This window comes from Cyclospora cayetanensis, unplaced genomic scaffold (assembly GCF_002999335.1).
Source record: "Cyclospora cayetanensis isolate NF1_C8 unplaced genomic scaffold, CcayRef3 CcayRef3_contig_46, whole genome shotgun sequence".
Taxonomy (NCBI): Eukaryota; Apicomplexa; class Conoidasida; order Eucoccidiorida; family Eimeriidae; genus Cyclospora; species Cyclospora cayetanensis.
In genome coordinates, this window is record NW_020312436.1 from 22,896 (window position 1) to 44,347 (window position 21,452).

At 48.9% G+C, this 21,452-nt stretch overlaps 5 protein-coding genes and 1 pseudogene across 5 annotated transcripts; 3 read left to right on the plus strand and 3 right to left on the minus strand.

Moving 5' to 3' along the window:
• Positions 1–6,347: 6,347 nt before the first annotated feature.
• On the minus strand, positions 6,348–7,517 carry LOC113146633 (dynein light chain Tctex-type 1-like). The gene is made up of 5 exons (XM_026334603.1): positions 7,432–7,517; positions 7,179–7,287; positions 6,860–6,983; positions 6,614–6,691; positions 6,348–6,418 (listed from the first exon to the last, which is right to left on the minus strand). Exons 1-5 carry the CDS (start codon positions 7,515–7,517, stop codon positions 6,348–6,350), a joined length of 468 nt encoding a protein of 155 aa, XP_026190388.1.
• A 2,183-nt stretch (positions 7,518–9,700) lies between these two features.
• On the minus strand, positions 9,701–10,677 carry LOC34623470 (annotated as a pseudogene).
• Positions 10,678–11,630: 953 nt separating this feature from the next.
• On the plus strand, positions 11,631–13,767 carry LOC34623471 (transformer-2 protein homolog beta). Its single transcript, XM_022736592.1, has 6 exons — positions 11,631–11,934; positions 12,299–12,422; positions 12,516–12,691; positions 12,877–13,336; positions 13,450–13,566; positions 13,701–13,767. The coding sequence occupies exons 1-6, from the start codon at positions 11,631–11,633 to the stop codon at positions 13,765–13,767; spliced, it is 1,248 nt and encodes a 415-aa protein (XP_022589348.1).
• A 589-nt stretch (positions 13,768–14,356) lies between these two features.
• On the minus strand, positions 14,357–15,401 carry LOC113146634. Its single transcript, XM_026334604.1, is given in 4 exon segments — positions 14,357–14,479; positions 14,538–14,600; positions 14,654–14,914; positions 15,153–15,401. Coding segments are annotated over 4 exon segments (696 nt in total).
• Positions 15,402–15,569: 168 nt separating this feature from the next.
• On the plus strand, positions 15,570–16,546 carry LOC113146635. Its single transcript, XM_026334605.1, is given in 7 exon segments — positions 15,570–15,663; positions 15,720–15,757; positions 15,813–15,902; positions 15,933–16,010; positions 16,064–16,252; positions 16,311–16,374; positions 16,416–16,546. Coding segments are annotated over 7 exon segments (684 nt in total).
• A 2,622-nt stretch (positions 16,547–19,168) lies between these two features.
• On the plus strand, positions 19,169–20,727 carry LOC34623472. Its single transcript, XM_026334606.1, has 4 exons — positions 19,169–19,232; positions 19,365–19,462; positions 20,332–20,481; positions 20,560–20,727. The coding sequence occupies exons 1-4, from the start codon at positions 19,169–19,171 to the stop codon at positions 20,725–20,727; spliced, it is 480 nt and encodes a 159-aa protein (XP_026190391.1).
• Positions 20,728–21,452: the final 725 nt, after the last annotated feature.

Here is a 21,452-nt window from a genome sequence, read left to right on the forward strand (position 1 = left end):
ACTCGGCGTAGTTCTCACATCCAATCGGTATTAAAAAGTCTGCCCCCCTCAGAGCTGACCAATGAACAACTCGCCACTCACCCTGCACAAATTTGGCAAGCGGTTCAGCAGAAGTATTATCAGCCGGTAAATTGGCTCGGTGAGCTTTTAGCCTCATTGATTTTTGAGCTGTTTCCCAGATCGTTTATCGCTTGGTTGTACAAGTACGCGCAACACTCTAATGCAAACTCAGGATTAAAGCCTGTTCTCCTGCTGTGACTATCCGTGCAAAACTGGCGGGGCCAAAAGACATAACTTGGGGCTTAGTGCGGTGAAATGGCCGTGTGGGATACATGGGAGCGTACTTACCAGTGGCGTTCTCCTGAATGCTGCATATGGAAGAACAAAACTATTGCGAAGGTTCCGGAGCACAGATTGCTGTTCCTCTTCGTTCCAGGCAGCTGCAGAAGCAGAGTTGGGGGCGCACACCCGGGCTTTCCCTCGAATACTACTACCATGGCCCCTTTCGAGCTACGGCAGCGCTGAAAAGGCCTTACCGGAACTGAAACGCTTATCACGTTGCCGCATAGCACGCGGGTGGTTGAAGTGATACGGCAGCTCCCCGTTAGTGTCTCCAAAACTTGAAGCGGTGGTTGCTGTGGCGCCAGCCAGCCTCTGTAGCGCCTCTTGATCATTAACACTAGTAGTTCGTTGTGGTCTTGCTACCTCTCCATCCAGGCTTGGCCATGCGCTGCATTTACTTGGCATTCGCTTCAGGCCGTCTGCCATGGCACGATTTCGCCGTGATTGCTGCCCTATTAAAGCTGCTGTGGTGCAACACACCAGGCACAACATGTAAATGATAATGAATGATGCATAACGCTAGTAAAAACGTTTCTTGGAACTAGTGCTGTAAGCAAGTTTGCTGCTGCCAACGTTTAATGTACACGCGGTATGGGGAGGCTGTGGCTTGCCACTGCGAGAAAAAGGTCTTGACTCTAGGCTTCTGCACTGCGCTGGCACACACGCCGTCCGTTCTTTGGAGGAAAGGGGTCTACGTCTGCTGGCTGTATCAGCAGCTTCCGCAATCGCACGCTTTATTGCTACTGAGAAGGCTGCATATACCGGAGCCGTTCGTTGCTCTTGAACTGAATTGCCATTTTCAGACTGCCATCTCCATTTGGGGATGAGCCTCTGTGACTGGGATGTTGGCTGTAAATGTAACAGGTGTGTCAATTCTTCTAGATCAGCTGGACTGGAAGTCAGCCTTTGCAGTATTCGAAATAGCCTCGTTGTTTTTCTGTAACGGCACGACAGCATGGTTTTAGGCGAACTTAACATCTGCATTGCAGATGTGGATTATAAAAGTAGCCTTGCGTGCTTCAGTTCGAGGCAAGCACACAGCACGGCAGCATGAGGAAGTTGTAGAAATCTGACTATTTGTAAACTGGAAGAAGCTGCTCACATGTAATCCATCTCTTTGAGGAGCTTATCTACACTTTCTTGTTCCTTGTATTCTTTTATGTCGTCATCGTCAAAGCTCCGTTTCCTGGGCAGTGGCGGTAGAGCAGTGTCCTGATGATGAGTGATCACAAATAGGTTGTATGTGACACCCTTTCATTGTTGGCACAGGCCACCTGCATTTCGTCCCAAATGGTGAAGTGCGTATGGCTACGTACGCTGGACTGCGCTCTGAAAGCCAGTTTGGTGCTGAAACCATTTGCTTACAATTGTCTCGAAGTCTGGAAGAGGTCCGGCTGTTTCTGCTTCTTCGCACGTGTCTGGTCGCTTGGAGCAAGGAAAGTCGACAATAATCTCGTGGGCCACTGCCGCTCTCCTGATTTACGCAGCGCAGACAAGAGCAAGCCTGGGGTCCGGAAAGCTAGCTGGTTTTCCTTACGAATGTATCGCGCTCAGCACAGTCAGTGCGACTTATCGAAGGCGTAGAAGCGGTTTTTCGAAGATATGTCCTAGCCCCCTGTCTGCAAACTGGACTGTCTACTAGGGAGACGCACACCATGGTCTGCAGGAGTGGCGTACCCTCTTGATGACCATGAAACGGAGATTTGACACTTCCAAAGCTTCAGATACTGCCGTAATATTGATCGATTCCTCCTGAGCAGGGAGGCAGCACATGCAGTTGCGACAGTCGTGGAGCCGCGGTAGCAAAAACGGCTTTCGTAACTAACATTATCGAGTTACCGTAACTTGGCCTTGGACAAAAAGCTAAGGAACTATTCACCTTTAATCTGGAGGAAGAGTGAACGGATGCCGACTGAGGTTTATAAATGTCTCCAAATGCGCATGCATAACATGACACTGAGCCTGAAGTTTCCGTTTTCACGTGCCTCTGAAGTACAGCATCTGGACTAGTATGCCCATGAATGTTTGCTTGTCACCTTGCGGTAACATGCTTTCAACACGGCCCTGACACGCACTTCGTGGGGAATAACCCGAGTTTGCTGAGGTACGCTTCGTGCACGGCATTGGTAACATCCCTCAAAAGCTGTTCCTTTTCTGCTTTGCTGTAGTATGACTGCAAGCACTCAGCATACTGGAAGGCTCTATTTGGATATGCCCTGGCCCTTTGTGATCCTTCTTTACCTGTTGTCTAGCACAACCCCCTTACTTGCCTACAGAATATGAATCGATTTGATATTAAAAGGGTTTTAACAACCACTGATTGTCCCGATCTAGCTACTCTTATCAAGTCAGAAAACTAAACTTGCGAAAACGGTGTCAACAACCAACACGCCGCATAAAAAAGTTGCTCCACCACAAGGCCGGGATTGGGAAACTACCACTTTAGGAACGTGTACGGAAAAGGAGTCCTTAAATATACCATTAACGGGGGCTCATCTCACTCCAGCAGGGGAAGCCCTTATGGGCACGACGAGTGACCTTATTTCAGTCGCTTCTGCTTTTGTTTGCAGTCTGCGCTCATTTGCGAAAGTGGTAGCCACGGCAGATGTAGGTGCCATGCTCCCAACCGGAAACTTTATCACTGGCCTTCCGCTTTGTAAATTGTCCAGAAAAACAATGAATCTCCCTTTAGTACTGCTGCTGTAGCCTAATTTGCGACTGCTGTATCATCAGCTCGTACTCTACAGTATCAGTCACGATATGAGGTTTTTTTTCACAGCGCTACAAAAAAAGGAAAAGTTACGAGGAAGCTGTTTGAGACCAGCCTTAAGGGCTATAGGCGGACACAGTTTCAAGTCCAACATGGGTACAGTGACCAAACGAAACGGCAGCACATTTTTTATAAAATGCGGCATTACATTTACCCAAACTGCCGAACAGCCCAATTCAATGTTTGCCAAAAAAAATTCCACAAGTCTCGCCGTATTATTGTCAGCCATCGATTTTGAAACATCGAATCCTATTATGCGCCTTGGCGTTGCCAGTGAACCCTGCACTTTACCGCCATACGCCAAGTGCATGAGCACTCACTCGGCGGTCTGGGTGTTGCAGGCTCATGCGCGCCTGGCGAAACCAGTGGGTAATCGTAGTATATTCTGGTTTGAAAAAATAAAAACTGCTTGACTTGCATGATTCACGTTTGATTTTTTTAATGTGCTCCGGGTAGATAGCATTGCGGACCGGGCCTTGCGCAAATTTAGGTACAACAGCATCGAGCATGATCTCTGCAAACGGTTTTCCAATTTTCAAGTTGCAATTGAGCTTTTGCCAAAAAATTTTCAATCTTTTCATCACCTGCATGACGCCGGGTTGCTAGGTTCACAAGGTGCAATGGGCACCTCGTTTAGAGCGCTAGCAGTTGCACAAGTGTTTTTGGTAGATACAGTTAACCACTTTATAGTTGTGTCTATCTGCAAGCTACAAGCTCGCATCCAAGCTAAGCGCGTAAGACAGCAATGCAAATTTCAGCCAGTGGTAGTTCACGGGCAGAGATTTGGAGCACTTCACCGCATTGCATACAAGCAGCAGTAGAATCGGAGGCGACCACAGCTGAGCCGCAAGTTCGTTGGCCTATCAACAAGCTAAAACAACCCCTTAGTCCTGAGAGACTCTGACAGGCTATGTTGTATTGGAATTCAGGTCGTAACATACTACTGCCAAGGTGGAAAACAGTTGGCTTGACACGCACTAATTCCCGTCCTAACGACGACGGATAATAGTGCATGGCTGTGGTTCGCGGCCCTCCAAATGCTCAGCCGTTATTTGTTAATGTGCATATCTCTAACGCCGAAATGCGTCAATAATGGCCACTTCCTGGAGTGTTTCTGGTGTAACTTTTACGGGCAGCCTGGGAAGAGCAGCAATGGACGGGCATCACGCTGATGGCACGCCAGCAGCTGTTTCCATAGGCTAGATGAGAATATGAACGGCAGCATACTTTTTCAGCTTTCATATGCTCACCAAATCTGGCTTTAGGCTCTGCGCTGAGCACTGCAAAAAGGGTTTTGGTGCACTCGTCTTCCTCACCCCAAGTAAAAGTTCTTCGTGGCTGCACTTTATTGACTACGACACTGCCCTTCACACTTTGTATACGTCATTCTTCAACTAATTAGCACGGTTGTGTCTAGTTGAAATCAAGGGCATCCTGAAAAATGCGAGCAGCTACTCCGCTCCCACCACTAAACATGAGTGCTTCCGGTTCTTGACTTGGCCAAAGAGCTCGGACATAATAGTAAGAATTTTATTTAATATCATCACCAGGGCTACAAGAAGCGCGTTAAGATGTTGAGGAAGTGCTCTGTTCTTCATCAACAGCTGCGCATGACTGCAAGCCATAAGCTGCGGACAACGCGGGCAATCGTTGAAGGCTATACTCATATTTTAACTTCATCCTCATGAATGCTTCCATCAATACAGTCCAGCTGTTGGGCGGCCACCCTGAATGGCACCCTGCTCCAGATTCATGTGTAGGTGTGCTTCGACCAGTCTACTGCTACTTTCAAAGTCAAACCTACTAGAAAGAAAGATGCTTATTGTGAAGCTGCACCTTACTGACTTATCCATTGAACACAAGGGAAACTTAATGTCTTCACATTCTCACAATATCATGTTAAAGGCAATATAGAATTTGACTGGGCACAGCCCGACCCTTGCTGCGTAGAAAAAGGGGAGGAAGATTAACAGATAGCCCAAAGAGGCTTCGCCGACAGCGAAATCGCTGACATCATATTCTTAGAAGCTCCTCAGCAGGTTTAAAGGCTTTCTTCCGCTTCATCGTAAAGGCAGACCTTCGATTCCGCATTAAGCGCTTCGGGAGTTGACAGACCTTATGTTGCTCACGGATTAGGATACGTCCCTTATTCCCTTGTTCTTGCTACACTGCTGTGACAGTCCCCCATGAACTTCCAGTCTTTCCCTCGCCTATCATTTCATTTGTGTGATTGAACTCCTGCTTTTAGGGCCCACAAAGTTTCCATGTTTCCCTTCGTAAAAATGTCTACTCAGCAGGAATCACATCAAGCCCACAGGGTACGTGACGATCATCTGTTCTGCTTCGCTGCTAGATAAACTTTATTATGAACGGATATTTCAAACGAAATACTTAAAGCGCATTCATTTTAGATTACTCACAGCTTTTTCTTTGTAAAAATGTGCCATCTGCTCCTGAAAGCCGACATTTCAAGAATACACGTAATTGCATATATTTGAGTGCAATTGATCACCTTGGACAATTTGCAGCGCGATATTGCTCAGAACGAGCATAAGTAGAATCCACGAGGCTTTAAATTTTTACAGATTACGCAACGATCAAAGAGATTTGTTCACATTCCTAGTACCGAAATGGAAGGGTGTCTTTCTTTGTCGGCAACTACGCACGCCGTTTAGAAATAAGTATATACTTCTGCATACTGCGTTAGTAATGTTAAAACGTGCACGACAGCACATACATGTGCACACGTATGCACTTCTGTCCTTCGATTTTTCTGATAAAGTATATATATATATATATACATCTGATTCTTACCCTTTAACATGTTCTAGCTTACTTTGTGGACACATGCTAAGTAGGTGAGGCACGTAGCTGAGGCTCTGACCTCTATCCAGTCGAGCCTGAAGGCGCCGTGCTGCGTTTCCTTTATATTAATCAGGTGTAATAAATGGTGAAAAGATAACCGCTTGAGCAGACTCTGTTCATGCTCAGTAAAGAGGGTATACTTGCTTGTAGTTATTGAAAGAAATTGAAGGCGAGCCATTAAAGAGGGCTAGCTATTGTCAAGGAAGGGCTCACTCGCACTGCAGATGAGTAGCAGCAAAAGCATCAAGTTGCATAGTGTTTCACGGCTCCAAATAACATACTGTGCATGAGTAACTGCTGCACATCTGCCTACGAATGCATGGTAAAATTTCTTTCGTTGTGGCAGCAAGCATACCAGAGAAAAAAGACTTCATATTTGACACAGATATATAGTTACAATGCAATTAAATGTTTCCCCATTGACTTGCAAGCTGCACAGTCCTGAAGGTAAAGCAACAAACCAGAGGATGCGCATTTGATCTGTCGTACTGGACAAGTCTTACATATATAGCTGTTCATGCGTACAGGCATAGACGGCATTCAGTCCTATCTGCCAGCATCCTTTCTAGTCATCCATTCTCATGATTTAAGGTAAAGGCTTGCACGCTAGTCTAGGAAAGTATTGCGGAGCCGGACCGTCAGTCTTAGAGTCCCAAAAACAGGTCGCTGCAGTGCATAGCCCAGCGCCTGCCTTTTGCATCAACACGCAAGTCACTGAAATGCAGCCAAAGCGACACAAACGAGAACAGCAAGAAAGGCATAATGAAACAACTCACATTAGATTTACTGACTAGATACATAATTATTTATTTTGCAAACTGCGCATTAGAGACGCTACTTTGCCAACTTTTAGAAAAGTTAGTGATTGAGCGTGACAAACACCTAAGAACTTGAATGGCTTGTTTAGTTTCGTGAGCTCCTTAAGGCAGTTGTCCGATATTTGAGTGCACCATTCTCCGCTCTTCGCGCTAGAATAAACCGCGTCGCCTAGCACCTGAGAAACGGCCTAGTTAGACGTAGAGGACGAGCACCGGGACAGCTACTACGGCAGAATGCTCGGTTTTTTTACCTTTGATGTGTGTATGTGTGTAATAGAGGGGTTTCTTATGTGAACTGTTTTATCTGCGAGGCCAGAGAGAAGATTGTGAGGAACTGAAATCTCCAAACTGTCATTTGCGCTCCCATAGGTACTTCCACTCACGCTCTTGGCGATCTCTTGAATCCTTTCAGAAACAAAGTCTGCCTGCAGCCGTAGTACCGAATGAAGGCAGAGCGAAGCGGGGTATAAACATGAAAGCTCATAGCAATAGCTTGGAAGCGAATTATTCTCAGGCAGTAAATGCCTCTACGAAGAGCGAGTAAACAGTCAATCAATTGTTCCCACGAAGAAGCGCTGCGCACTTCATCATCTTCAGCAAACATCCTCCAACAGATGCAAATTCACGATAATTTACGCTTTTGCTGCGACCGGTGTCCTGCTCGTTCTCAGATATGCATGGACGTCTGGTGGGTTAGTGTATCCGGGTTGGCCACGATGCATGCACTACTAAAGGAAGATCAAGTGGATTTTCTGGGAAAAACCTTTCTACTCAAATTTATTTTCTTCAAAGCAAACCGAGGGATAGCACCTTTCCGCCGAGTAACCTTGTCAATGCATGCAAGTTCCGGCGGGGTCACTTCAAAGATCCGCGCAGCCGATATTTTTCCCTTTGCAATCGCACATTTTTTAGAGCTTGTAACGGGTATTGCCGGAAGCTAGGGCATAAAACGCGCTGAGTCAGAGCAGGTAGGAGCCAGAATTAACTCACACGCAAGGGACTGACTACAATCGATAACCCTACACAGATCAAACAACTTCGGTCATTTATATCTAACTAGGGGGAATGAGATGAGTTCGCAGCAGTCAATTTGTATTTGAAAGGTGCTTTTCATTTTTAAAATAACTAATGTGAGATTGACTGCTTCGCGGGCCAGTCGTCGTGTGCCCGATCTGCACCCTGGGACCAGATGCCACTCATCACTACACTGGCAGATCTCTAGGAAGTTAGTGCTCAGTGAATCTACGAATGTACCGACAGTAAGAATACCTCTTTTGTCATCGACATACTAATATACATCCCGGAGGCTTGAAACGAGTAGGTTTTCATTGTTGCTTAGAAATACCTGTGTTCTTACTTCTACCGTCGCCCAGGCGCTAGAATGATGCATTCAACAGCACAGTAACGCAGGAAGCAATGTGGACATAGGGATACCTTGTATTGAAGTAACACTAATACCTCGACTCCAGCTGTCTTCTCTTTCACACTCCAGTAATAATGCCTAAGCTCTAATGGCCATGCACGCAAACATAGCACAAACATAATTTCTGTCTTAACCCTGCATCAAAACCACTACTAGGCAGGTTAAAGTGCTCAAAAACTAATCAAAACGCCCCTCGAAGCTGGAATGCACCCACCCACAGATACCGCAAGTCTACTCCAGGTAGTTTCTCCCTAGTCCTACTGCCTTCCTCCCCGTCCGCGTCCCTCGATATAACGGGAGAGGCATCGCCAAGGTGCGCGTAGCAGTACTCCCCAAGTATTCCCTAGCAATCAAAGCTATCGACGTGTGACACGTAGAGCACACGCACACACTACGATCTCTAGTATCGAGAAACCAAGGCTCTGCGATATATATAGAAATACGTCGAGGCAAACCAACAGGTCAGCTCCTCACTCATCCACAGATAAACGTTACTAGTATAGCTAAAAGCGTTTGAGTGTGGCCTAGCTCGCCACACTCGAACCGCAACCAAACCAATTACTGCGTTGGCAATATGCAATGTTCATTGATTTATATCCTGAAACGTTCAAGTTAGTGCCTTGTTTTCGTTGCAACGAATGTAAATGACTTGAACGCAGTTTATGCACAAATGGCAGAACTCACTCTAAACGCCTCGGCTCGGCCCGACCAGAGCGGACGGACGCACAGCCCAGTAGGCGCAAAAATTAGCACGCATGCTAGATTAGCATCCACGCATTACTTGACTCAACAAGGCTCGCTCAAGCGGTCAAAGCGCCCCCATCAACCCAATAGCTAACCCCCATCAAGACAACGCTATGAAAAAAGCCTATCACGGCTTCAAAGTGGCGCTAAATATAGCCGGCATGGCGAGTATTGCAATGTTCTACCGTGCATGGCGGCTTTATTCGTGGGCCCTGAAATTGACGGAAAGAATGGAAAGAAATACTAAAGGCTCAGCACAACGCGGTAAAGCCCACCAGAGTAATTCTATAATGTGAAAAAGCTGTATTCAATCTTTCCACCTGCCCCTTGGGTCCCAACGCATTGTAGTAGACGCAAGATGAGATGCAACACGCCCGTCAAAGCGGGTAGCGCTTTGGCTACACATCTTGCGAAGCTATCCGGGTCATGATACTGTAGGCTAGAAAGAAGCAAGCAGCATCCGGGATCGACTAGCGCAATATCTGTTGTAAGTGCTGTACAAGCGGCCAGACCCCGCGACTGACGATGCCCGCATCAACTGTGCACGTCGCTGCCGACAAGAGCTCCATCCAGCTAAAGAATGACCGGCTGGAAAATCCCATGAAATCCGCGCCACCACCTGACTCCACGTATAGTAGTTGAAAAAGCACGGTTCATCCTTATGGGCATTGCGGAAACATGCATGAGCTTGTCTATTTGCGGAGGAAAGTACGAAAGTGTTCACCTTCCACTACTTTGTTAGAAGACGAACTGCTGTTCCTCAACTATGATGTGCTTTCCACGCTGTTTGATTCGTGCTCGACCTAGCAATGACACTGACAGCATGGGGGCGGCATTGGCCCTGTTGCTGACTGAAGATCTGCCTTTGATTTTCTTCCTTCAGACAACATGCGACTCGAACAATGCATGTTCTCTCACCAGGCATGAATCTCCCTGCTGACGCAAGTACCCACCAGTCAAGCGGGTATGTCTTTTTTCCCCGTCTTCGTCCATCGTGACGAACCGGAAACGCCCTTCTGAGAGCTGCTAACCGACGACGCTGCAGTCTTCGGGAACCTCCCGCGCCACTGTAAGAATTGTGGCCCACGTGTGTAGTGATCCTCCGTGGTGTGTGCGAGCTGAGCATCTCCAGCGGCACAAACTTTCTTCCTTCGGACCCCCGATAGCCGCCGGCTTCCAGGCAGCATCAAACAGGAGTTTATAAAGTTTCGAAGGCTGTTGGCCTCGTCGCATTGCTTGAGTCCTCTACCGGTCAGAGAGGCACCAGACTGCTCTGCGGTGGTGGACTGATGTCCAGATGAAGCTACAGAGTCCCCTATGTGCTCGAGACAGCCAGGCAATGCTGGAATTGGAAATGCCCCTTCATCGGTTGAGTTCAGTTCCAACATCCCCCCGCTTAAAGTAACAGAGCCAGACTGGCGCTGCAGTGACTCAATATCTTGAATCCGACCAAATATATCCACTAAATTCCGCTCGCTTGGCCGTTCGCACTGCCAACCCGGGGTATTATCCAGGGTGGTATCTGACCCTTCCGCACTTTTCGCTGGGCCATCGTCAGCTGTAAAGGCGGCTGCATTTGGCAGCCGCAGAAGAAGGGTTGTTGTGCCAGCATTGTAGGAGCAACATACCGGTGAGTATGTCACGTCCAAATGATCCTCCAACCACCGGAGGTTCTCCACCGGGGAGGGCGGCGCAGGGTCTGGGTATACCTGCATTCCTTCATACGCCAGCTTTCAGCTGTAGGCATATTCAGCTCCACATCACTTCGGATGCGACTTCTCGATGCCCTAGCCAAGGCGTATTCATCCACGCAGAACCTTGCGCACCGTGAGGCAATCCGGAGAAAAAGCTGCCTATATTTCTGTACACTCCAGTATGAGTCACCGCGGCGAAAACATCCTACGGACACCGGTAAAATAGGCTGCGTAGGCAGAGGCCACTGCGGAAGGGGGGGCAGATGCTCCCTATTCGGGAGGCGTTTGAGCGCACCGCAGTAGCTGCGATGCCACTCTGCCCCGCTTTCAGCGCCGGCTGCCCATAAGCCTGTCTTAATAATGCAGTTAAAAAGCGTAGTCTGCTGCTTCCAATCTAGAACAAAAAGAGGGGCCGCCCATTGCCACGCGCAGCAACCGCCTGTGCAGGACAGTGCGGTACGGGGTGCAACAACACTGGGCTGGCGCGCCCACCAGCCATTCACTAAATTGAGGGTACCTCGCTCAGGCTGTGCTGTGCAGCAAAGTGAGAATTCAATGCATCTCTATATTTGATATTTGAAGCTTTGCCTTATACTGGTGCTGTCCAAGAATATAGTGGGGCAGAAGCAGATTTTCTAGGCACCGCACTATACCATCACGTGCGGCGACGCGCGCCAGGAGGATTGGGCACCCTCCACTTGCTGGTAAGCACCCGGTGGGGTGGTGTGAAGTGTGCATTTGTCCTGTAGGACTACATATGGTGCTGCATGCAGCATATTGCGCCTATTGTGGCTATTGTTGTGGCTGGCCCCTCGTCTTTCTTCGCATTTTTGGGCTGTTCGTGCGCCAGTCGTGATCCCCACACGGAAGTGCCTCCTTGTGGTATAGCTCCAGCAATTTGTCTTCAATTTCTTTGTTGTAAGCGAAAAGGGGGCGCGGTGTCTGCTTTGTATGCTGTATTTATCTTAGTGAGGATGAGTGAGGGACGAATGGAATCAGAAGAGAGGGAGCGTCGGGACGAGGAGATGATTGCACGAGAACGTGGAAAGCGTGGTGGGAGCCATGGAGCGTCTGAAGGCAATTTAGGAGGTCAGGAGGAGGAGCATCGCGATCTTTCGAACACCAGAAGGGCCAGTGCAAGCAGTAGCCGAGTTGATGAAAGCCTTCAACAAGGTAACAGGGACCGCAACGATGCTGGCGATGAGTGCAATGGCAGCGAAAGAAGGTTCGGCAGCCAACGCCGTAGCGGCAGTGGAGCTCGCCCACGACAGCGAGGAGGTACGCAGCAGTATCAGCAGATGCCGCAGCTAATCGTCAGTGTGTAGGCGGCAGTTTCACCTGTACCTTACAAGTACCGCCGTATGCTGCAGCCTTCCCTGCGACAGCGCTGGCAATTGCAGACGCTCCCCATATCAGGCTTTGCAGCGGCGGTGACAGCCTGGTAGCAGCAGCTTCTATGCCCTTATATCAAAAGTACGCCCCTTGTGCGGCCTGTCTTCAAGTGTTGGTGCTATTTTAGGAGAAAGGTATCGTGCTGTGGCCGCGGTATTGTGTTCATGAGTACGTTCTAGTGCATTTGTCATCTGATCTCGCGTCGTTGCGCAATAGTGATTCTCTGTGTGCACGTGCTTGTCTCGGATAGGAGATACAGACACACTGTATATCAGCAATCTTCCTCTCCGGTGCGGGGCTCTAGAGCTGCGCCGCATCTTCGAGGAGGTCGGGGAAGTGCAGGACTGCAGGATTGTGAACAACCCGGTTTCTAGGTGAGCTGGACACCGTTTATCATGTTGATGCTTCTTGGTTGCTCAACATTTGCAGAAGCATGTAATAGAATTGCGCGTGGGCGTTTGTTTCAGGGAGTCTCGTGGCTTTGCGTTTTTGTCGTTTGTGGATCCGAGTCGTGCCGCGGTGGCGATAGAACGGTTCGACAACAAGTTTATCTTTGGTGAAGAGTTCAGACCTGTGCGAGTCGAAAGGGCGAAGCGCAACAAGCCTCACAATCCGACACCTGGCTTCTACAAAGGGCCGCCTGGTACGTTCAAGCTGTGCTTGATGGCTCAGGTTCAGTAGCCGTTTCGTAAAGGGGTCGGCCCGCCATAAGAAACCGATAGTTGTATCGAGTCCCCAACCCGAAGTTCGGCAGCAAGGAAATCGCCGTTTTTTACGAGCTATGTATCGTACCGCCCTTGCAGAAGGGTACATCGTGTTACGCTGCAGGTGCCAGTATCAAGTATGACAAGTCGGGAAGGTTGAAGCCCGGGTTTCTGCCGTACTACGCTGTAGCCCCTGGGGCTTCTCGCGACTTCATTCCCCCCCATCCCTTCGGAATGGAATTCGGCTCGGGAGCACGTGGCCATTCGGGTGGACGGTGGGCTGACGAACGTGGCTGGAGCGCGCGAGGCGGCTACGACTCCGGAGGCCGTTACTACGACCGCATGGAATACTCGGCGCATGGCAGACCTCCTATGGACTTTAGGGGTGCTAATCCTGGAGACTTCCCGTACGACATGCGCATGGAAAGAGGATACGACATGAGGCCCAGCCGCGGCAGCGGCTACGACACCCGGGGTGGCCCCCCCTATGAGCGCGGAGCGCCAATGTATGATGCCAGGGGCTATGACCGCGGTGGCTATGAGGGCAAGTGGCAGCAGTACGACGACACAAGGGGCGACGGCAGGTACGAAGGGTGCTGTTTTTTTTTTATTTACACGCCCTAGCACCGCTTCGCCTGCTCGGAGTCGTTTTTCATGTTCTCTCCTGTCGCTGTCCTGTCCTGGTTTTTGCGCCCAGGTATGTTGGGTATTGTGATTACTACGGAGGAAATGGCGCCTCGGGGGCTGCGTACGATATCAACCCTCGAGTAGACAGCCGGGATGTCAAGGCAGTCGGCAGAGAGCGTTCACGATCGTAAGTTTTCTATCGACAACGCCCACAGGGACCAATCAGATGAGCCCATTCATCGCATTGAGCCTCTTCATGCTTCTCCTCTGCCATGCAGTAAACACCACCTTTTTGCCGTGGCTCAATTTTTGCGCGTGCAGGAGGGGACGCCGCGAACGTCGAAGATCGGCATCGCCGGAGCGTCATCATCGCGCAGGCCGCAGATGACTTTGCCATGGCTGAGAGGAGCACTTGATGTGCCTTTACAATGGGCCATTTTGGATGAAACGTTTAAACGCCGAGTGGTCGTCGTTTTCTGCTTGCACTACCTCCCAATTATTAGGGACTAGATGTTTAGACGCTTCGACCATTAAAATTTTGATGCACGTGCTTTGCTGCACTTTGGTGTGTCTACCCGATGACCCCATGCACGCTATTGGCTGCGCACTTCATTTTCCTAGAAAAGCAGGTTGCCCCTGTTTAGCAATGCCGCGTAGTGTTGAGTGTCGCCGGCATACTGCAGCTTTCCATACTTAGATAGTGTGAGTTATTTGGAGCGCGATGGCAATTCGTGCTTCGTTGCCAGGCACTGTCTAGAAGATCAAACTTTCGTTCAGATGATTGTATTTTTCCCCTTTAGCGGAGGAGACATGATCCCCCAGGTCCAGACGTGTCTGAACATGGTTGTTAGCGTAGTTAAACGGCTCGAATAGGGCTCGGCGCCTTACAGGATGTCTTCATCAACTGGGTCTTCTCTCCCAGATGCTGTCGACACGAGTCAGCGTAGTTATTCACATGGTTTGGTATCACTGTAGACTCAACATTGAGCCAGCTCAATGAGTTTTTGGGTATCAGCCATAACTGCAGGGCCAATCCTCTCGGCTGCTTGCGTCAGGTAGCAGTAGCCGTTCGTGCTCCAATCTATGGCAAGTTCTTTGGACTGCGGTAGGGCTTGCTGGCACCAATAGATGTTATGTGCGCACTGCTGTAATTCCGACCCAAAAAAGCAGGGTCTCAGCATGATGCCTTGCTTTGTCAAACGAATACTTAGCAGCCTGCAGCTGCAGGTCTGTGAAGCCTTGCTGGGTATAATTCTGACACCTCCCGGATACACGTTCTGGCGAATGACGTTAGTGAGTGCGACAGCCTTGGCCATCATGACAAGCAGCGATATGGCGAAGACTATAGGCTCTGATTCGGCGCATATTTAGACACTCATGCTCGTAAATCCACGGGCAGACCTTTTGGACGATGACTCAAAATGATCTGTCAACGCTTTGAAGCTATAACACTTGGAAACAGGCACGGCAAGCAACAAGCTCCACCAAAACCGCAGCAGATTAGAGTCCCTAAAGAATGCCATACATGAGCCCGTCTACGACCGGCCACTCAGTCTGCAAGACACATTCACATGAGCTCACGAACGGATGTGTCTGCCTTATACATCCTAAAACCAGCCTACAAACAGTCTCCGCTGAGAATATTTCTGGATGTTCCACCTTCGTCTTAACCTTACGTCCATGCTCTGGGGTTCACATAGGTAGCAAATGAGCAGTAGCCGCAAGGGAGCCCCTCAGAACTCCTTTGATTATGCGCCACTCAAACTATAGAGCTTGATGAGCAATGCAGGTTTTAAGACGTGCAGTGGTTCGTGTGCTTATCAAGTCCATGTCATACAAGCTATTAGCGATCAGCAGACCTGTAACCATGCTTACTGCTGCATTTATGGTGCAGAGAAGAGAGGCCTGATCAAAACGTCTCTTGAAGCCATCCTCCTGGTCATAGATCTTCCAGCCAAAAAGAAATGAACAATTAAAGGACTGCTGGGCCTCCGAAACTGCGAAAACTGAATGTGGGAGCATAAACGTATTCTGGTCTATCTTATCAAATGCATTCCCAGCAAACCTTTAGATGTCACTACGCCTCATGAGTTCACATCGATACGAACACCCTTGCGCGCTGTGCGGAAGCCTGTACTTTCAGTAGCAGTGCCCTTTATTGAGGAGTAAGAAGGCTTGGCCAACGGCTCAATGGAACTGTACGCTCAAGAGGAAGCCTTCAAGAAGGGCGCAGATTTCGCTCTCCGCATCGCCATCGTGCTCTGTGGAGTCTGCCTGTCATCCGGTAATGCGTGCTCTGTTTTGCACTTAGCTCTACGAGCTCATACGATTTTTTCATAGGGGTGTTGCTCACCAAAACACTTTGCGGACCAGAGGTGGTAAACAAATAAGCATCTCAGTGATTGCTATCACACTTCACTTGCTTGCAACCAGTCTGAGTGGCACATTGTAAATGGAGTTCTCTGCTGCTCATTAGCTGCTTCTATTCATTTTGCTGCGAGGTCTTGCCCCAAGGTACTTCAGGTTAGTGCGATGAACACCAAGCGCAGCCAGAATTCAGGGAAAGAGTGTTTATCAGAACGCATTTTTCTATTCAAGAGGCATATCTCCCTGAGGGAGCTAATATATGATGTGGGAAGCAATGCACGCGATTCCCTTTTCAATTGGAAGTTACTTCAGAACAGGGGCTGCTCACTGCAGCAGCGTCTGCTGGCTTCATCGTCATTCCATGTCTTCTGGTTTTCTGGTCACTTAATGGATTGTTTAGCATGAGCATTGGTATATGTGCTGAATCGGCGCCACTATTATATTGCATAACGTTGGCGGCGATGCTGGCACAAATTTTCGCCATTGCTAATGTTGCAAGAATAAATGTACGTTGAGATGCGCTCGAGCCTTTCTGACAAGCATACAAAAACACTGAATGATAAGATGGAAGCTGCTGGCTACGACCTCCACAATATTCAGTCAACCATTTTATAACTGGGCTACACGGGTAAGCATTTTAGGAACAAGCAGCGCATGCAGTCCTTCAAGATTGTCCGCAGACAAAAGGCGTGGCTCTGGACATACGACGGAGCGGATTTGCCGTTGCCTTGAGAGCGTCAGATCAGGCGTTCCCACTGCTTCAGGCGACTATGGAAACGGGAAAGCAGTATGTCATTTAAGAATTACGGCCGAATTACGCCATTTTTGTAGTTGATGCTCCACCATTGTTGAAGAAAGCCCGAGGTGCTTGGCTGCTGAGTGTGGCTTGTCTTCAATATGCCACAACATGCGACTCCCTTATAAAACGGCTGCTGATAGACTGGAATACCAACGAGGGCCGTTCTCTACTACACCCTTGAGCCAGACTTTAATGCCAATCAATACTGAAAAGCCTTGCATGAATCATTGATCATGCGGTGTTGCAAATAGAGATCGGTTATTGCCCCGCCTTCCAACGACCTAGTTACACCTTTTCGTTCCGTTACGAAGTAATAGGCCCTCAGGATGTAGAATAGGCAGGGTGAGTAGATGCAAGCTACCCAGTAGGGTCAGTTACGGCTTTATGCATTGGGCCCAGGCAGCCTGGATTGGGGTAGCTGCCAAACACTTATTCAAACTTGTTAGAGGAATTCTTTCGAAAGAAAAATATTGGGCTTTGGATCTTGCGTACTTCAAAATGCGGTTTGCCCTTGCTTTCCTCCGTCAGGGGGCTAACAGCACACTAGCAGCTGTTAACACTCGGGCCATGGGACCTGTTGCGTCTACTTGAAAATTGACTCACTTCACACTATCAATTGTCAAAAAAAGCTTTTGAAGCCTTGTCTTCACATTTTGTATGCTTATGTTTTGACGACAGAAAGTGAGACACACGCGCGACGTGTAGTGACCCTAGTCCGGACATCCATCTTGCTGCAGCTGGTGGATCCCCACGAGAGTGCCTAAGAACGTTGCCAATTGTATGAACATATTTGTCTCTGGCAATGTTAAGTATGGGAGGCCCCATGGAACGAGGCAAGGTAAGCTACAAGTTTGTGCCGCAGTAATGCACGCAAAGGCGCAGCCAGCCATCCATAATATTTTTTGGCAAATTATGCAACACTTGAGCTACAAGAGGCTGTGACAACCACTCTTTCTTACACACTGACGGTACGATGGTTAGCTGGCTTTCTCCGTTTTCACTGCTGCGTGCTAGAACCTAGTACCAGAGTAGCAGTAAGGTACTCAAGACTCCCTAGAAAAGACTGTAGCTCCCGACACAACTTTAATTCAACGCGAAAAGCTCTCAGACAGCCTACATGGAAATGAAGTATATCCAGGGGAAACATCCACATAAGCCAACACAGGCGTAGGCACTCGACCAGTTGCCGTGCAACAGAAGGGGCCTTGGCAGTTCTTCTCTATTTTATTAAGAATTATACTGCAGCGATTGCAGTTCTAGCCTGTTAGGCGGCAGCAGCATTAGTAGCACCAACGCCACTGCCCATGCAAAGAACTGTATCACCGGTCGTATTCTAGTCGATGCAGTTGAACAGGAAATGATCGATTAGCACTGTGTAACTGTTAGCTATTTACTTATCACATGCTTATACGCAGGTAAAGGCGAAAAAGACGCGGGTTACCTATTACAGTGATATGCTGAAGCTTCAACCGCGGTACGAAGTAGAAAGATGTGTATTGCGAAATAGGTAACTGCTTCGTTAAGTGACAATCTATTTCCATCTTAGCATGTAGGAAGATTTTTTCCTGCATATTCAGCTCAGCAGGTGTTTTTCCTGGTTTGAGGCTCTACGAGGCCGCGGCAAAACAGCTATGGTTTCGCGAAAACAGCAGATATATTCTGCAGTTACTTCAGTGCCCACGCCCAGAGAGAAAGGATGTAAGAGTCAAATATCATTACCAGTCCCTTAGTGGCCAGAACTGACACCAGTTCTACCCGTTTTTAAAGCTTTAAAAAATAGTATTTTTTCTCAGGCAAAGGAGATCTCTTCATTCAACCCCCGCTCCTTATATGACCGCGTAAGCTCTGGGCCTTCTAGGCTTGCAAGGGAAACAGTAAAGATTTCATGGCATTTAGGGCACCCGCTTTAAAACCAGTGCTATCAGGAAGCTACCCCTTTCCCGTGAGTTACCTGGATGTTTTCCCCAGGAGTTCGCTCGATGCATGAGTAAGGTTGAGAAGGATCGCCAAGTGCAACAGGAGGTACGACGAGGATGCTGTATTCTTCATTCATGTGTGCTTGAACATCAACACTCTTACTTGATTTGACCAGCTACCTGAACTTTAGGTGCGTGATTTCTCTCAGAAACTGCAAGCGGAGTTGGAGTGCTGCACGTTCCATCCAAAGATTTCCAGTCGCTCACGGCGGCTTGCTGAAATTCGGTGCAAGCGAACATCCCTCCTACGTAACCAGCCCAAAGAACTACCTCAGCAAGCCGACCGAAAAGACCTCAGTGGTACGTGCATTGTTGCTGCTGCTGTTTTAGATTACTCACTGTGCAAAAAATATCCAAAGGAGGGGTGTCTTTAACGCAAGTTGAAGCCGAAATTAAAACAGGATGTGGAATGGCTTTTGGCTGATGCTTTTGGGTAGTGCGAAAAGAGGCCAGGCATTCATGATTTTGCTCAGGAAAGGATAATGGGGCCTGCATGAAGAAGGCCAACACGGACTGCAGTAACTTCCCACATGTATATCCTTCGTTCCAGAAACGGTGCGAGGGTGAACCGAATGCATCGTCATTGATTTTGTTGAGCAAGATTCTTGCTGTCCGCCCATTTAGCACGAACTCGTATAGTTTTTGCCATGGCGAGTGCTCATTGTCCATTTCGCTGTTCCCAGCTGATGTTACGCGGCTGTTCAGTGTTGAGTTCTACCTGATATCCCGTGCAGTTCGGCGCAAGTTACTACTGGAAAAGCAAGTAGGAATATTAGAATCGCCGGTCCTCGCCCTAAATTTATTAAAGAGGAGATGGCGTCCATCTCCCTAAGTCAAGGTGAGTGTCTGGTCACGCGTGGTGTGTCCTTCAGACCCTTAACGAGTCATTTACGCCGCAACTTTGCCCACGGTCAGAAATCCTTGCGCTGGCAAGACCAAGGGTAAACACAGGGACAGCTTTGGAGCTCAGCAACTAGGCGTCGAGTCACAGCTTGATAAAGTTATCGCACGCAACTCGAACCCTACCACGAAAATGCTAGCCACTCTGTAGAGAGCTCTACTCGCTGGTAGCCGACTGTTGAGAGCTCCTTTCGAGCTGCTGCTACTGCACTGCGGCGTCTAGTAGGTGTCTTCCTGTGGAGTGAGCCCCTATGACTTGTCCCTCATTTCGCGCAGCGAACCAGGCAGACGCCAGCGCCAGTCGTCGAGGATGGCCCTCTTGGAGAGTGCACCTTTACCCCCACACTGTGCAGGGTGCATATTAACAGATCCAGAGTCCTGTCTTTTGGGTTGTTGGGCTGAGAAATTTGGAATCATCACGTTTTTTGCCTAGCTGCATGCATGCATTTCCCGACTGTGAGAGAAACTAATTCATAGCAGCTTCCCCGACGCGGTATGGGCTGTTTGTTGCAGAACTCTAGGAGGATCGCCAAGGAATTGAGGCAGGCAGCTGCAGCGGGGGGAGTGGGGTAAGCTCTGCCAACATATGTGATGTACTGACCGCCAGCTGGAATTGTAGAATACCAAAACCATTGCTTTAGAGGGCTTCATGGTACCTTGTTTGGCAGGTCGGCAGTTAGCAGCCAGGACAGACATCACGGAGTCAAAAAGAAGCACCCACTTCCTTCGTCTCTTGACATGTCGAAATGGGTACCATTACACATGGTGACATTAGAGCTATTGATAAGCATGTCAATACCCAGGTTTTTCCTAAAAAGGGGATGAAGGGAACACAGAACATGAAGCAATGAAGCAAAATCCTGCAGTTTCTGTGAAGTGATACCCATATTTTCCCTCCACAACTTCTCAGTCAAACAAAGTCCAACAGGCAAGCGGCCATGAAGCAGGACGATCGTATCTTTCCAATTTGACTGTGAGTGCTGTTGTAATCGGTGAGGCTGCGTTGGTCAAAGTATCTATCAATTTCCATTGTGAAAATGTAAAGGCAGAAAAGCTCACGGTCTGCCCGCTACACAAAAAGGAGCGACCTCGCTGCACTTAACCGCACAAGCCCAAGCCAAAAAAAACACACACATAGAAAAACGCATACACAAACGCACGCAAAAACGCACCCTGCGGTGCTCATTTGCTGTCAAAGGAGTATCTGGGGGAGCTGGAGAAGAAGCGTAGCAACAAGGAGGCGATGCGGATCCAAAGACAAAAGCAATTGTCAGTCTTCTGGGAGTTGCTTCTGATAACGAACTGAAAAATTTTGAGTTATTGCACCCAGGAAACGTCGGCCCCCAGCAAGTCTTGGGTGCAGAGAGATCGGCATTCCACGAAGCGACTTGCTGGCATAGGCCGTCTTCCTCTCCTACCTGTGCTTTCGCTTCCAAACTCGTTGGGCCCGGCCATCTTCTGTGCTAGTGCCTTTTTTCGCCTGCCTTCATGACTGACTCGCGAAGTCGACATTTTAAATGCATGAATGTGCTGTAATGGCCGCTCAGAGCCGAACTGGAGATGCGAGAGTGCTCATTCAAGCCCCGCCTGCACCCCAGTATTCTGAGGCAGAGTCAGCCAGGGCACCGTAGAAAGAGCAAAAGGACCCAGCGCCCTTGTCAAAGTCGCAAGCAGAGGCAGCAGGGGCCTGCACATCCGTGCTGGGAGGGGCGCACTGCTTCGAACAGGCAGAAAGGGTCTTTAAAAGTCAGACTCTTACAGGACTGGGAGCTAGGACGCCTGCTGCTCTATTAGGTGACTGCTGTGTTCTTCTGTGTGGCACAGCAGATAAAAATATGAGTTGGCGCAGCCTCCCCGGTAGCGCAAGGTGCGTCTCTCTCGTCCTTTTTGCATCTTCCTCCCAAGTACAGTCTGCAGGTCGAGAGGTTGGCGCTAAGCGCCCCCGACCAAGACCTCCTCCACTTCTGCTCCAAACAAACACTGAACTCCCTGCGGGGCCCCCTCTGCCCTTTTGCGTTCCTTACACACAAA